This window comes from Notolepis coatsorum (genome assembly GCF_963971535.1).
Source record: "Notolepis coatsorum genome assembly, chromosome: 4".
In the NCBI taxonomy this organism is placed as follows: domain Eukaryota; kingdom Metazoa; phylum Chordata; class Actinopteri; order Aulopiformes; family Paralepididae; genus Notolepis; species Notolepis coatsorum.
In genome coordinates, this window is record NC_140168.1 from 15,567,303 (window position 1) to 15,583,149 (window position 15,847).

Below are 15,847 nucleotides of genomic sequence, written 5' to 3' on the forward strand. Positions count from 1 at the left end.
ATACACAACAGTATCATCTGCATACAGATGGGTTTGACAACCATTCAGCGAAGACACAATATCATTCATTAATAATATTGAATAATAATTAATATTGAAGAGGACATGACCTAGAATTGAATTGGACATTTACCGGGGCCAGTTTCGAATTGCAGACTCCCGTAGGTGCTCTTTGAGAGCGGACTTAAGTTGATTATTCACTAAAGACATTAGCTAAGCAGGGTAACTTGGAGATATGACGGTAATTACATAAGAGAACACTGAGGAGAACACTGTAATTTCACTCTTTATTTGAAAACATTATTCCACAAACAAAGGTTAATACACATACTGTCCATTGCTCAAGGCTCTTAGAACTAGAATAACATGTTATGTCCAGCTAACAACTAAAAGGAGCATGTATATGTATGCATATATAAACAATAATAAATAGGTTAATGGAAGGATCACAAGATTGATAAAAGCCAACAGCCTAGTCTCCACTACAGGGTCAAACAGGCCTAGTGGAGCCAAACAGGGCCAACTTATCATGTCTGTAACTGCAACAGAGTGGCACCAGCTCTTGTAAACACACACATATCTCCATGTGTCCAACTCACAAAGAAACAACTCACAACTCACAACTAACTGGCTGTGTTAGTGCCACTCTCTAGTCTCTACTCATACTCAGAAAATAAAATAAATCTTCTTTCGTGTAACATCAGAGGTCCAACTCCGTGTCTTGTAGCCATGCCCTTGTCTCTGGTACCACGTCAAAGAGGCTGGCTTCCGAGGGTGGTTTGTATAGGGGGCAGATGGTCATGATGTGCTCACAACAGTCTGGTCAGGGTCTCTCCACACTTCAGCAGAGTCCATATGCTTGTGTTAGAAAAAGACAATAAAAGCACAGATGATGCTCAATGAAACCACCACTCACTAATTAACTACTTAGTAATTAAATTATCTCCAACTTAAAGGTGCTGTAAGTGGTATTTTCTAAATAGCGCTACATTCCGACAGCTGAGTGTTTGGTCACTAACATGGGTCTCCCAGTCCCTTCCCTCTGCAGTAAACAGAGAATCCATTTTCTGGTATCCCGTTCCCACTTTATCCAATCAGGAGAGAGAACCCTAGATATTTTTACTTATTTCAAGAAATCTTGCCAAGCCAAATTAGCTTAAAACTAGTTTTTATTTCTTATTTTTGTCAGATCATTTTTGCAGTGTGGAGTTCTCTCTCCTGACTGGATGAAGTGGGACATTTATGTTCCGTTTACTGCAGAGTGGAGGGACTCCACTGTTACTGACTAAACATCTCTATATCGGAATGTAGAGCTGTTATTTTTCACACATATAGACTATTTATTTTAACAAAATAAATACCACTTACAGCACCTTTAATTCAGGCAGAGTATGCTCTCGCCAGATAAGTGTGAATTTCAAGAACTTGGAAAGAATGACTTACTATCAGCTAAGATTATTAACCCTTTCACTGCCACACGACAGAAGGTTAACCCTTTACTATCACACAACCGGAAAAAGGTAACTCTAAACCTGGTCAGTTACTGAGAACAACACAGTCGTGAACCATTCCTTGTTGGATTACTCATGTTTGAAGGGAAAAGGGCAATTTGACTGAAATGATAGAAACAAACATTTTGAAATAAAAGCTGTAGGTGATGATCAGACTTTCAGTCAATTTAAATGAATATCTCATTCAACTGCATATTCTTTTTTGTATTTTATTTTTTTATTATTTTTTAAACAAACATATAAACAAACATGACAACACACGATAAGATATACAAGCATTAATTGTCAGGGCACATCCAATGAGATCACCTTTTAGTTAGTTGTCTTATATAAGATATACCCATAATACCTGTTATCTAAAAAAAAAAACCCTACACACATATGCTCAGCTCGAACCCCCCCCTCCCGGACCCCACCTTGAGAAGTACCTCCACTATCCCTCGCACCTAACCAGACACTACCATTATAAGCTAGCTTTTATTCTCTCCACCACTTCTAACCACATTGACATTTTGGATTCATTGAGACCCAGAATTCTTGCTGTAGATATTTCATGGTAAATTACATCGAGATATGTAAGAAACCAAACTTTACGGCACATTTTTTCCGGTTGAAACCAGCGTGATGCGATCAGCTTTTTGGCTACTGTGATACCCGATAAAACCAATCTCTTTAGCTGTGGATTCACTGCAAACTCAAAAACATCATTCAACAGCAATACCGAGGGGTGTACAGGTATATTCCAAGATACGAGTTTTGATATTTGTTGGGTCACATCTTTCCAGAATGCCTTAACTGGTGAGCAGTCCCAATACATGTGCATAAATGTCCCTTCGTCCCCATTTGTACATTGGGTGCATTTGGAATCTTGTTTGAGCCCCATTCGGCACAGTCTTATAGGAGTCAAGTATGTCCTGTGAATATAGTTAAGATTGATTTGTTGATGATCTGGGTTCCTTGATGTAAGTCGGACATTTGCCCAGGCTCCTTGCCAATCAAAGTCCTTTTCCAGGTCTGGTATATCCCTCCTCCAGACAGAGTCAAGTTGGAGGGTTTCATACGAGGATGTTAGTAATTGATGATAAAATTCTGAAACAAAACCTCTCGATGTCTCTCTTGAGTAGAAGAATTTGTGGTATCTGTGGTGTTCAATTGGTCTGTCTAATGGAACACCGTGAGACTTCAAACATAGCTCTAACTGTTTGTGAAAAAGCCATGTGGACTTGGTGAGATTATATTTTTTGCGTATTTCTTTATCACTACAAAAACCCTGTTTGTTAAAAACATCCCCTAATGAGTGTATGCCTTGCTCTTCCCATATAGGGAATCTTATAGGTCGTTTTCCAATTAAGAGAGCATTGTTATTGAATAAGGGAGTATGATTGTGCCATTCTTGTGGGTTAGGATTTTTTTTGTGTGATTCACGCCATATCCGGATCGCATGAGTAATTATGGGGCCAAATTTTCGTTCACAGTGCTTGATTGGTAGTTTAGTGTATGCTATGTCCTTCAGTCTATGTGGGGCTACTATGTTTTCTTCTATTTTCCTCCAAGATGCTAATGCTTGGGAGTCAAACCATGTTGTCAATGGACTTAATGAGTACGCCTTAAAATATAGGAAAAAATCTGGAAATGCCATGCCACCATCTGCTTTATTTCTCTGTGCGGTGGATCTTTTTATACGTGGTGGTCTGTTATTCCAAATAAATTTGTATGTGGAGGAGTGTAATCTTTTCCAGTAACCCTCTGGAGGGGGTAACGGTAGCATTGAACAGAAGAAGTTGATTTTAGGTAGTACATCCATCTTAACTATTGATATCCGTGCTTGTACTGTGTTTTTAAGTTTTGCCCATCTATCAAGGTCGTCTTTGATTTTATTTTGGATTTTTGTGTAGTTGTGCTTCACCGTTTGTCTTATGGTAGGGAATATTTCCACTCCCAAGCATCTGAAATGTTTTACCATCGGTATCTGTCCTGGGAGGGTTGTATCTTTTTTTGCAGGGGTGTTAAGTGGAAGGAAAGCCGACTTCGGCCAATTTATCTTAAATCCCGATAAATCACCAAAGTCCTCAATCAACTTGAGCAGATGAGGCAATGTGGTGTTGGGGTTTTTCATGAACAATATTACATCGTCCGCATATAAACAAATTTTTTGTTGTGTGCCCTTGATTACGATAGGTTCTATGGATTGGGATTGTCTTATATATTGTGCTAAAGGCTCTAATGATAGATTGAACAGTCCGGGACTAAGAGGACAACCCTGTCTGGCAGAGCGTGATACCGGAAATATTTCAGAGATGATTGTGCCTGTTGTAATCATGGCCGATGGGTCTTTGTATAATACTTTAATCATATCGATGAATCCTTTTCCTAACCCCATCCTTTCTAGCACTGCCCACAGATACGACCATTCCAGCCTGTCAAAGGCCTTCATAGGATCCAAGGACAGCATCGCCTTAGGTATGGTGTCCTCCTTGTCGGCATCAAGTACGTGCAGTATACGTCTTATGTTCTCAGTGATCAGGCGGCCTCCTATGAAGCCAGTTTGGTCCGGGTGAACTAAAGACGTCATATGCTTTTGTAATCTGATGGCTAATACCTTAGAGTACAGTTTGATATCTGTTCCGAGGAGGCTTAAAGGTCTATAACTACCGCACTCGTTGGGGTCTTTGTCTTTTTTAAGGAGGACTGTTATGAGTGCAATATTGTCAATTTTATGGAAGTTCCCCTCCTTGACTGAGTATAAGATCATATTTAGTAATAAGGGGCCAATTATGTCCCAACAAGAAAGGTACATTTCTGATGGGAAACCGTCTCTTCCTGGAGCCTTACCACTTTTCATTGCGGTTATGGCCTTCTTGAGTTCCTCTAGTGTGATCGGTATTTCTAACTGTTTAGCGTCATCCTCTGAAAGTTTAGGGAGAATAATTTGATTAAGAAATGTGTCCATTTTGTTTTGATCGAAGGTCATTTCTGATTTATATAAGTCGGAGTAGAATACTTTGAATGTATCGTTTATTTTTACAGGATCTGTTACAAGTACTTGTTGTGCTCTAATGGTAGTTATATCTGCAAATGTTGCATTAATTCTTAATCGCATGGCTAATAGGTGGCTGGGTTTGGAACCATGGGAGTACTGCTGTTGTCTTGTGCTGCGTATTTGTATTTCCGATTGTTGTCTGTATATGGCATTGATCTCTATTTTTAGTACGTTAACTTGATTTTCTAGTCGAGTTGAGTTGTTGTATTTCAGAGAATTAAATAACGTTGAGTAAAGAGTTTCCAGCTCATCCAGTTTTGTGCTTTGATTCTTGCGCATTTTGGAGGAAAAGCTATCCGTGAAGTCTTTGATCATTCCCTTTACCGACATCCATATTATTCTGGGGTCTTGCACCGAGTTTGCATTCTCCCGTTGGAATACTATAAGAGCTTCTTTGAGTTGTGTAATGAATTCCTTGTTGTTAAGCAGCAACGAGTTAAATCGCCATCTTGGGGCTCGGGAGGATAGTATACCAAATGTACCTTTAAGGAGTAAATAACAGTGATCTGATAGTGCGTTGGGTATCATTTCCACTTCATAATTATCAAATAGTCTCTGTGATGCAAAGACATAATCTATTCTGGATAGTGTCTTATGTCTCGCCGATCGACAAGAGTACTTACGGGTCGTGGGATTAAGTAACCGCCATAAGTCCTTTACACCTGTAATCTTTGACCAATCCTTTAATGCCTTCGATGAATTCTTTTGTTCGCTGGAAAAGGCGAGGTAAGATTTGTCCATCCTTGGGTTCCAGATGGCATTAAAATCCGCTCCTATTATAAATGAGTAATCGGGAATGTCTAACATTGCATTGGTTAGTGTAGTGAAGAAATCTTCTTCGTACAAATTTGGGGCGTATACCGCTATCAACGCTATTTTCCTGTTCTTATGTTCAATCTTAGCTATAGTTATCCGACCTTCTACATCAGACCATACTCCCTTTAGTACAATATTCAACTTACGTTTAACGACTATTGCTACACCCCGAGTTCTCGTACCAATAGAGGAGTGACTGATATTATGGTATATGTTGTCCGCTAATTTACCTATGTCTTTCCCTAGAATGTGTGTTTCGCTTAGCAGAGCAATGTCCACATGTTCTTTTTTCATCAGTGTGAGCACGCTTTTGCGTTTGAGTTGGTTATTTATTCCCCCGGTGTTCCATATCATTATATTCAAACTAGCCATAGTCTATACATGTTGCATTGTAATTTTTGGTAATGCTACTAGAGTGCGAGGCAATAATAGATATACATCCCACTAGTGAGGTCCCGTTGAGAGCCGAGCTTAAAAACATACATATATACAAATAAAAATCCCCTACCCTTCCCTCCCACTGAGAGTCGTACAGGATTGTGTTCCATGAACACAACCTTTGCGTATGACTCCCTCCCTTGCACCACCGGATATCCCAGAATGATCCAATTATCCTTAACATTCCTATGTATACCATAGGATCTAACACTCTAAATTCTACCATAAGTAGAATGTCGACTACTGCATATTCTATGGATCTTGGTTCCAAAGTAACCTAAAAGTATGTCAGAGTAGTCAGATTACATTACTTTTTTTTTTATATATATATATATATATGTTTTTGTATATTTTTATTGCGTTTTTACTACCGGGCAGTCCGGTAGAGAGAGAGGGAGAGGAGGAAATGGGAGACAGACAGAGCAGGGGGAGACATTCGGCAAAGAACGCCGGGTCCGGGAATCGAACACGGGTCGGCCGTGCCGCGACGCAGCGCGTTCCGTGGTTCACCACTTGGGCGCCCCTAGATTACATTACTGGCTATTACTAGTATTCTAGTGAATTACATGCCTGATTACTGTTTTAACCCTTTCACAACCACACTACAGAAGGTTAAGCAGTTGATCAGTAATCTGTAACCAATTACATTTGGAAAGGGACCTTCCCAGCCTTGCTTGTACCAAGCCCCCAGGAGATTTGATTTTGATTTGATCTGATATTGGGATATAGGCACTTTTGTACACAATGATGACATTTTGGCAACGGAAGTCTCCGAGGACAGTGTGGACGAGACCATGTGACTTTCCAGGGACAGTGTGGACGAGACCATGTGACTTTCCAGGGACAGTGTAGACAAGACCATGTGACTCTCCAGGGACAGACCATGTGATTCTCCGGGGACAGGGTGGACGAGACCATGTGACTCTCCAGGGACAGTGTGGATGAGACCCTGTGACTCTCCAGGGACAGTGTGAACGAGACCATGTGACTCTCCAGGGACAGTGTGGATGAGACCCTGTGACTCTCCAGGGACAGTGTGAACGAGACCATGTGACTCTCCAGGGACAGTGTGGATGAGACCCTGTGACTCTCCAGGGACAGTGTGAACGAGACCATGTGACTCTCCAGGGACAGTGTGAACGAGACCATGTGACTCTCCGAGGACAGTGTAGACGAGACCATGTGACTCTCCGGGGACAGTGTGAACGAGACCATGTGACTCTCCGGGGACAGTGTGGACGAGACCGTGTGACTCTCCGGGGACAGTGTGAACGAGACCATGTGACTCTCCAGGGACAGTGTGAATGAGACCCTGTGACTCTCCGGGGACAGTGTGGACGAGACCATGTGACTCTCCGGGGACAGTGTGAACGAGACCATGTGACTCTCCGGGGACAGTGTGGACGAGACCATGTGACTCTCCGGGGACAGTGTGGAGGAGACCCTGTGACTCTCCGGGGACAGTGTGGACGAGACCATGTGACTCTCCGGGGACAGTGTGAACGAGACCATGTGACTCTCCAGGGACAGTGTGAATGAGACCCTGTGACTCTCCGGGGACAGTGTGGACGAGACCATGTGACTCTCCGGGGACAGTGTGGACGAGACCATGTGACTCTCCGGGGACAGTGTGAACGAGACCATGTGACTCTCCGGGGACAGTGTGGAGGAGACCCTGTGACTCTCCGGGGACAGTGTGGACGAGACCATGTGACTCTCCGGGGACAGTGTGGACGAGACCATGTGACTCTCCGGGGACAGTGTGAACGAGACCATGTGACTCTCCGGGGACAGTGTGGAGGAGACCCTGTGACTCTCCGGGGACAGTGTGGACGAGACCATGTGACTCTCCGAGGACAGTGTGGATGATGGTGCGTTCACGTCAGGTGGGAAGAAGCGGAAGAACCAGCTTCCGACTGGGAAAAGCCATTCACGTCAGCCTCCTAGTGGTAATTCCTACTAGGTCATATGGGAGTTTTTTATATACCCCGATATCTCCCACTTCGCGTCCCGAAATGCGGAAGTATCAACCATCATGGCAGCAAGCTTGACGGCGATGTCGGCAATACAAATCAAAATGATCACTTTGATCACATAATCAGAATAATACAATCATACTGCTGTACTCTTCATATGAAAAACGAGCTATACTTGCTGCTGTTCGTCTACAGTTGATTTTAAAGTAACTTGCTAACGACTTGTAGCAATAGGTTAGCAGTAGGCTAATTACAGTAGGCTAAGATCGCCATCTTGGATGTGGGCGTTTCCTCGAGTTCAACGCGTGAATGCTTCCTAGTTGTAGCAACCGCTTCTTCCCACCTGACGTGAAAGCACCATGAGACCATGTGACGTCTGTCGACCTGTTTCCTTCTCCTGGTCATGTGCTTTCGTCCACACTGTCCCTGGAGACTCTCCCACAACCTAGCAGAGTGCAGTAACAGTGTAACCGGGTACGTCAGGGCATTGACCCAGCTCTAATATGGACATTAGCAACGTACTCGACGGCCATAGTAGATGGACCTTGATGGTTAATTAGGTCCATTAAGAGCCGGGTGCTTGGGTCTCTCTGGGGGATTCTTCTGCCTCCTCCACCTCCACAAACTCCTCCGTACATGTAGGTGACGGGACAGGAGGGTATGACTGGGGAAGAAGAATAATATTAAACATACTGCGTAGTACTTTGTTACCATTCATGTGCGACTGGTTGAGGTTGGTTTGTTCGTTGGTTGGATGGATGGATGGATGGAGTGTGTGTGTGTGTGTGTGTGTGTGTGTGTGTGTGTGTGTGTGTGTGTGTGTGTGTGTGTGTGTGTGTGTGTGTGTGTGTGTGTGTGTGTGTGTGTGTGTGTGTGTGTGTGTGTGTGTGTGTGTGTGTGTGTGTGTGTGTGTGTGTGTGTGTGTGTGTGTGTGTGCGCGTGCGTGTGTGTATTTACCTGAAATGTGTCATGTTTCTCCAGAAAGTGTTTGTACTTCAGCGGAGGCTGGGGAACAGGTTGAAAAAGGAGCTTGGTCACCCTGAAACACAAACACACACATGCACATGCACACACACACACACACACACACACACACACACACACACACACACACCATCAGCTATATCATCTAGACTAGAGTTCCTCTTCTTCTGAAGCTGATAGTTGAATAAAGCACACCCTTCCTTGAAGAGTCGTGGTTTGTTCATTCAGTTAATTCAGTAGTTCCCCTTTTCTGTTGAACATTCAGCTACTTGATTTTTCTTGATTTTATTCTGTTTTTATTGCTAACCTTTTTTTCACACAGGATTTTAGCCTGTACCTTCTGGCAGGGGGACTGCCAATGGAAATTAGCCTTTTGGCTAAAATTGGGTGCATTTACATTTGTAAAATGTTTTATTAATGTACACTGTCCCCCTTGAACAAATAAAGTAAACCTAACCTAACATAACTTTTGAAAAGTATTAGTATGGAATATCAGAGTAAGATAATATCTTAATAATATTCGTGTGGAATATCAGAGTAAGATAATATCTTAATAATATTAGTCTGGAATATCAGAGTAAGATAATATCGTTAATAATATTAGTGTGGAATATCAGAGTAAGATAATATTTTAATAATATTAGTGTGGAATATCAGAGTAAGATAATATCTTGATAATACATACACAGACTTGGCTGACAGGAGGAGCATGTTCAGTGCTAGACTAACACTCCCAAAATGTAGCACTGAACGGCACAGGAAGTCCTTCATTCCGACAGCCATCAGACTTTACAATGCATCACTGTGCCTCACTGCATCACTGAGCACAGAGTTACCATCTTCCCGGACTTTTACTTTTAAAACAATATTCTATCTTAATAATATTATTGTATTAAGAAGAATCATCATTCTTTGCATCGAATCTTAATAACGTTAGAAAATATTGTATTGAGTTTCTGGAAACTGACGCTAATACAAAGCATGCTAAATAACTTGGATGAACTTACTGTAATGGCCTGGAAAGCAGAATTCCTTATTCATCGGACTAGACAGAATCACTATTATGATTCTTGCTCTTAGGTTGAGGACAAATGCAAACATCTCAGCAATCCAAAGAGGGGGATTTAACCTCTGATATGATAAAGATTAATGGTACTTTTCAATTATTCTATCAAATGTTGTATACATTGAAGGTTGTTCATGATGAAAAAGACTGAATTTATTTTAATCATTACATGTACCTACAGTAAGCTGCCTCTGGGGGCCATATGTTTGTTAGAGGCGCCTGTCACTCTAGAAAAGCTAAGAAAAGCCATCAAATCAATGAACGAAGGCAGATCTCCAGGCTTGGATGGATTACCTCCAGAATTATACTTTTCTTTTTGGCTCCAGCATGGCCCACCTGCTGTTCCTTTTGTCAATCTCCAATTTTTCACAACTACTCTCTTTTGATAGACGGGAAGCCAATTTCCTTTCCACAGTGGGCTGATGAAGGGGTTCATACTCTGTAGTAATGCCTGCTCAAGGTGTCCTATGGGGCACTGATTTGGAAACAAACCATCATTTGATACTTGACACCAAAGATAAAAACAATGGTATTATCTATGACCTCTATACATTTATAACTGAGGCCTCATATTAACTTTTTCCACTTAACAGACTCTGGAAGAGAGATATTCATATTTCCTTAGGCTTAGATATGGATTGGCACACAATATGGTCAAACATATCCCTGTCATCCAGAAATCCAAAGCATCAAATGATACACTATTCACATGTCTTATCTCACACCTCGAAGGTTACAACTAATTAAATTCGGAGATAATTCATTTAGCCACTTTTGTCCAGACAATACAGTTGGCAGTATATAGTCATAATATTATGCCTAATATTATTGAGAGACACATTTCTCACTCAAAGTGTCTGCTATTACACACCTCCTTTTTGGAGATAACTACATGATAGGCAGTGGTGCAGGTTGCAACCCGTTCCAGCTGCTTTTTTAGCAGGAGCACGTGCACGCACACGCACGGATGTGTACGCGCGTGCACACAAGAATGTCCACTCGACTCTGCGCCAAGTACCCACCTGGCTACTTTGCATAACAATAGCTCAGGTCGTCAGGTGTGTTCAAATACTACAGTTGGACCATTCACACAAATCCTGTGAATGAAATGTGTTACATTCCATTCCTAGAGGCAATTAGGCATCGTCTTTATTCGCGAGGGAACATTTATGCGCATGCAGCCATGCACGTGACGTGATTAAAACACAGTGCAAGTTGTGCAACCCCTTATGAAATCACCACTGTACCACGTGATGATAGGTGCCTCTTGTTAGCTGGTCTCACAGCTGCTAATAGAATGGTGGCTTGTCGCTGGCACCAGATGCACAGTCCGTGAGGGAATCTTCTTACCGGATATTGCACCGCTGGAGCCCTCCACAGCACGTTTCAATGATGTCAAAACACGAAATATTATTTCTGTTTTTACAGAAAATGTGTGTTCTATTATATTTATGCTTTCATGTTTTTGCTTGCTTGCTTACTTGTTTAGAATATTAAATACACATATACTTTATGTAATCCTTTGGTTACTTTATACTGTATATATATTGTGACAGATCTCCTCCCCCCTCCCATGGATATGTGAAGGATGGGAGATACTTCTGCCATGGAAGGAGTAGAGTCAATTAGGTAGCTGATTAGTACTGATAGAACACACCTGCGTATCATTAGTCCACCCACATCTCACGTGCACACACCCAGTCCCACACACTACAAAACCACTAGGTTAGAGAGGAATGAGTTGAGCGGAGTTGGAGTTTGAGTTGTGGTATTGAGAGAGAGAGAGATTGTGTATTCAGAGTTGTGAAGGTGAGAGGTGGTAATAGGTGAGGTAAAGGCGAGTAGGTGTTCTTTGTGTACTGGACCCTGGACTGGCTGAGATACCCCCTTGTGTACTGACCCTGGACTGGACGACTACCCCAAATTGTGAACAATCCCTTTTTCTGTCGGCGAGCCTGTTTTGTGTTTTTGACCCTCGGACTGAATCACGACCATTATTTTGCTTGGATTCTGAATTCAATAAATACTTGTATTAATTGATATTGCTCTTGTGTGGACATTCGAATTTGTTTGTATTTGAACCGTGGCGAGCCTGATCACCCCCAGGTTCATCACAATATATATATACTGTATATATATAAGTATGTGTACTGTATACTCTTGCCTATTTATGTGGATATCATGGTAGATGAGGGAGGAAATTAGCACAATTATTAGCACAATAAAATTCCTTTGTGTCTGAATGCGGTTTATGTCTATAATGGTCATGTGTACGTTCTTGGTCTAAATAAATAATTGATCTCCAAAAAATATATATTACACATTATTTGTTCATGTAACTCATGTTGTTCATGTTGGCGAAATACATTGGTTTAAATGTAATTAATTGTACCAATAATTTCGTTATGTATTGTTTCTCCCTCACTAGTTGTTTCCAGTTCTTGCACCTTGGTTTAAAGGCTATGTTTTTGTATTTTTATTGTTGAGGAAAGATTTTCTGGCTACACGTTTGACTTTCACTTCTTCCTTTTACCACCGTATCCTCTTTCCTGTCAAACCGCTCTGCTCATGTTGTTCATCAGAAAGGGTTCCACTGTGTCCCCGGGGACGGCCTTCACTTCTGCATCTCATCTCGTGGGTGGGTGGGTGGGTGGGTGGGTGGGTGGGTGGATGGATGGATGGATGGATGGATGGATGGATGGATGGATGGATGGATGGATGGATGGATGGATGGATGGATGGATGGATGGATGGATGGATGGATGGATGGATGGATGGATGGATGGATGGATGGATGGATAGATAGATAGATACCTCTGAGACCTGAACAGTAGCAGCAGAGCCAGGAGGACCAGTGGTATCCCTAAGATGATGCTGACGATCACCAGAGAGCTGAGTTTGTTCAGTTTGTTGGGCGACTCAGTCGGGCTCACCGCTAAACACACACACACACACACACACACACACACACACACACACACACACACACACACACACACACACACACACACACACACACACACACATTTACTTAAGTGAAAAGTGGAGACATTGCACATTGACTTACATTCATTCCATAGCCCAGGGGTTGGTACAATTTTGTGGGCTTATTGATCAAGCAGGACTCACAGACGGAGTGACTCCACTCGCTCCAGTGCTGAGGTCCATAGCAGGTGTGGCGCTTCTGGGTCCTGATCCTCACCTTGTAGGTGAGTGTGGGATCTGCATTCGGCTCCGTATACTCCAGCATGTCCTTCAAGGCCTGCTTATGTCCGTCCTGTTTTTGAACAACATTTGGCAAAATTAGGTAAAGATGGACATAGTAATAGAGAAGATAAACAGAAGACATGTCATTGTAGCATGCGCACAAATGGAAACATACATGTACACTACACACACACACACACACACACACACGCACACACACACACACACACACACACTACACAGTACCTGGTCATTGATGTCTAACTGAAAGTCAAAGCAGGATGTTCTATTGGTAGAGCGACTGTAGGGGACCCCCCATCTCACCAACAAATCTCTTTCTCTGAATAATGCAGATATGTTATTGGGAGGGTGCAGAACCTCTGTAACACACACACACACACACACACACACACACACACACACAATAAATCAAAATCACTGTGAACAAATGGTTCATATGTAGCGCTTTTCTATAGACACTCAAAGCGCTCCCCACAATGTAGGGTGGAAATTGCCTCCTTCACCACCAGAATAATACCTTAATAACAGTAATATAGTAATAATATACTTATCTCCCAGTTTATTACCAATGTCGAAAACGCCATGTTTACGGGTGTAGACAGTCCATACGTCAGGCAGGGATACATTGACGCGGAGTATTACAGATGACATGGTGTCATCCACTCTGTCATGACAGAGAACCTTGGTCTTTGTTTCATCTCCTTCAGACAAGCATGCGTTCCAAGAGGCGATTGTCTTTTTATCTTTACAAATACTGGGTAGACACATAGACACACACACACACACACACACACACGCACACGCACACGCACACGCACACGCACGCACACGCACACACACACGCACACACAATTACATGCAATTAAGTGACCGGTATTGGCCTTTGAGAGTGTTTGTAGTCCAGACCACCCCTATGACTTGTCCTAGTCAAGATATTGTTTAAGATCAAGAAGTCCATGTCCACAGAATATTTTTGGAGAATGAATAAATAATAATAATAATAAAATAGTGCGCACTTGGTGGGGTTTGGACATTTACCGGGGCCAGTTTCGAATTGCAGCTCTTTGAGAGCGTTTTATTTTTATTTTATTAATAGTTTGAAACACAAAACAGCTCAACAAATACAGTACAATACAGACACAACTAAACTCACAAACAGTACAATACATACAAAACACACTAACAAAGTGGAGGGGGGGGTGCAGATAAAACACTTCTACATTCAGTCATAACTATTCTCCAAATATGTCCAGGGACTGTCCTCTCCATGGTCATGTTCAGCGAGCGTTGAAGCTGCTTGTTCCATTGACAATAGGTCCATGAAATCCTTCATCCAGGTGTCCATGCAAAAACAATTTGGCTTTTGGATCTTCCAGTTCATCATGATTGTACGCTTAACTGACATTATGCGCTAGTGTAATGATGCGTTGCGTGAGTGCTGATTGTATACCAACTACCCCTATGCCCAAGAGGCAGACTTTTGGACATAAGGGTATTTTAACATTGAGAATAGAGGATAGTCTTAAAATGACCTTGTGCCAAAACCTCTTCACTGTGGGGCAATGCTACAACATGTGGATGGGTGTTCCTACCTCCCCACATCCATGCCAGCACAAATCTGAAATGGCATGATCAATTTATTTTATTTTACATGGTGTAATATAGGCTCGATGAACTACCTTAAGTTAATTGTATCATTTTGTATCTTACACATTTGGATGATGTTATTGTATTTTTTAAAAACAGTCTCCCATTGTGGTGCAGTCAAGGAAACCTTCAAATCCCTTTGAGAGCGGTTTTGAAGGAGGGTAGGGATTCACATTATTTTACGGCTGTGGGTAGGGCGTTCCACATTGTTGTGGCATATTTGCAAAACGTGTTTAGTCCCTTGTTTGTGCCGAATCTGGGTTGAACATGATTTGTGGACCTCCCTCTGGTGTTGTGGTCGTGGTATTCACTGACCTTTCGGAAGTATTTCCACATGTACATGCAGGTATCTTAGTGGTGTAGTGTATCTTGTAGACCAGGCCCATTGCAAGTTGCTGTACTCTGTCGTCTACTCTAAGCCATCCTAGGTTGTCAAAATGGGCAGGGGTGAGGTGGGTTCTAGGAGTAAGGTCAAGCAGTAGTCTGACCAGTTTGTTTTGTGATGTTTGTAGTCTTGTTTTTAGGGCTTTTAAGGTGCTTTGGTACCATGAGGTTCATGCATAGTCGTAGTACCCTTGAATGAGTGCTCCTATTAGAGTCGTCAGGGTATTCTTGTTTACCAGAGAGGAGATCCGGTACAAGAATCTTGTTCGTTGGTTGACTTTTTTGATTACATTGGTTGCCATTTTGTCACAGGAAAAATTTGCCTCTAGGATGGAACCCAGGTAGGTAATTTCATCTTTCCTTGGGACAATATTGTCACTCACTGTAACAGAGAAGCCGTTGGCCTTGCTGAGTTTGTTATTTGATGCTCTATTTGATATCTGTGAATAACCTGAGGGCCTCTGTTCTGAGCTAACAAACAGCTGGAACAGATAGGAGAGGGGCGGCACTTACGTGACAGAGGCTGAGTATTTGCTACCGGGGCGGGAAGAGCAGAATGTCCAGGAGCAGTTGAGAACGCTTGTTGGGTAGAGGAGGCAGGAGCTGTGTATGTCGTCACCATCATCACAAACATCATCGTTGTCCACATGATCAACTGGCTGCATCTCTCCTGCAGGATGTTGACTCCAAAGCTGAAATTCCTAGGAGTCACAATCAGACACTTAACACATTGAGTGCCAACGACGAGATATCTCGT

At 42.4% G+C, this 15,847-nt stretch overlaps 1 protein-coding gene across 1 annotated transcript; it reads right to left on the minus strand.

Moving 5' to 3' along the window:
* Positions 1-503: 503 nt before the first annotated feature.
* Positions 504-13,749, minus strand: LOC311226857 (uncharacterized protein). The gene is made up of 7 exons (XM_084312278.1): positions 13,626-13,749; positions 13,285-13,418; positions 12,961-13,108; positions 12,646-12,766; positions 8,739-8,820; positions 8,304-8,445; positions 504-858 (listed from the first exon to the last, which is right to left on the minus strand). The coding sequence occupies exons 1-6, from the start codon at positions 13,708-13,710 to the stop codon at positions 8,347-8,349; spliced, it is 669 nt and encodes a 222-aa protein (XP_084168404.1). The 5' UTR covers positions 13,711-13,749; the 3' UTR covers positions 504-858; positions 8,304-8,346.
* Positions 13,750-15,847: the final 2,098 nt, after the last annotated feature.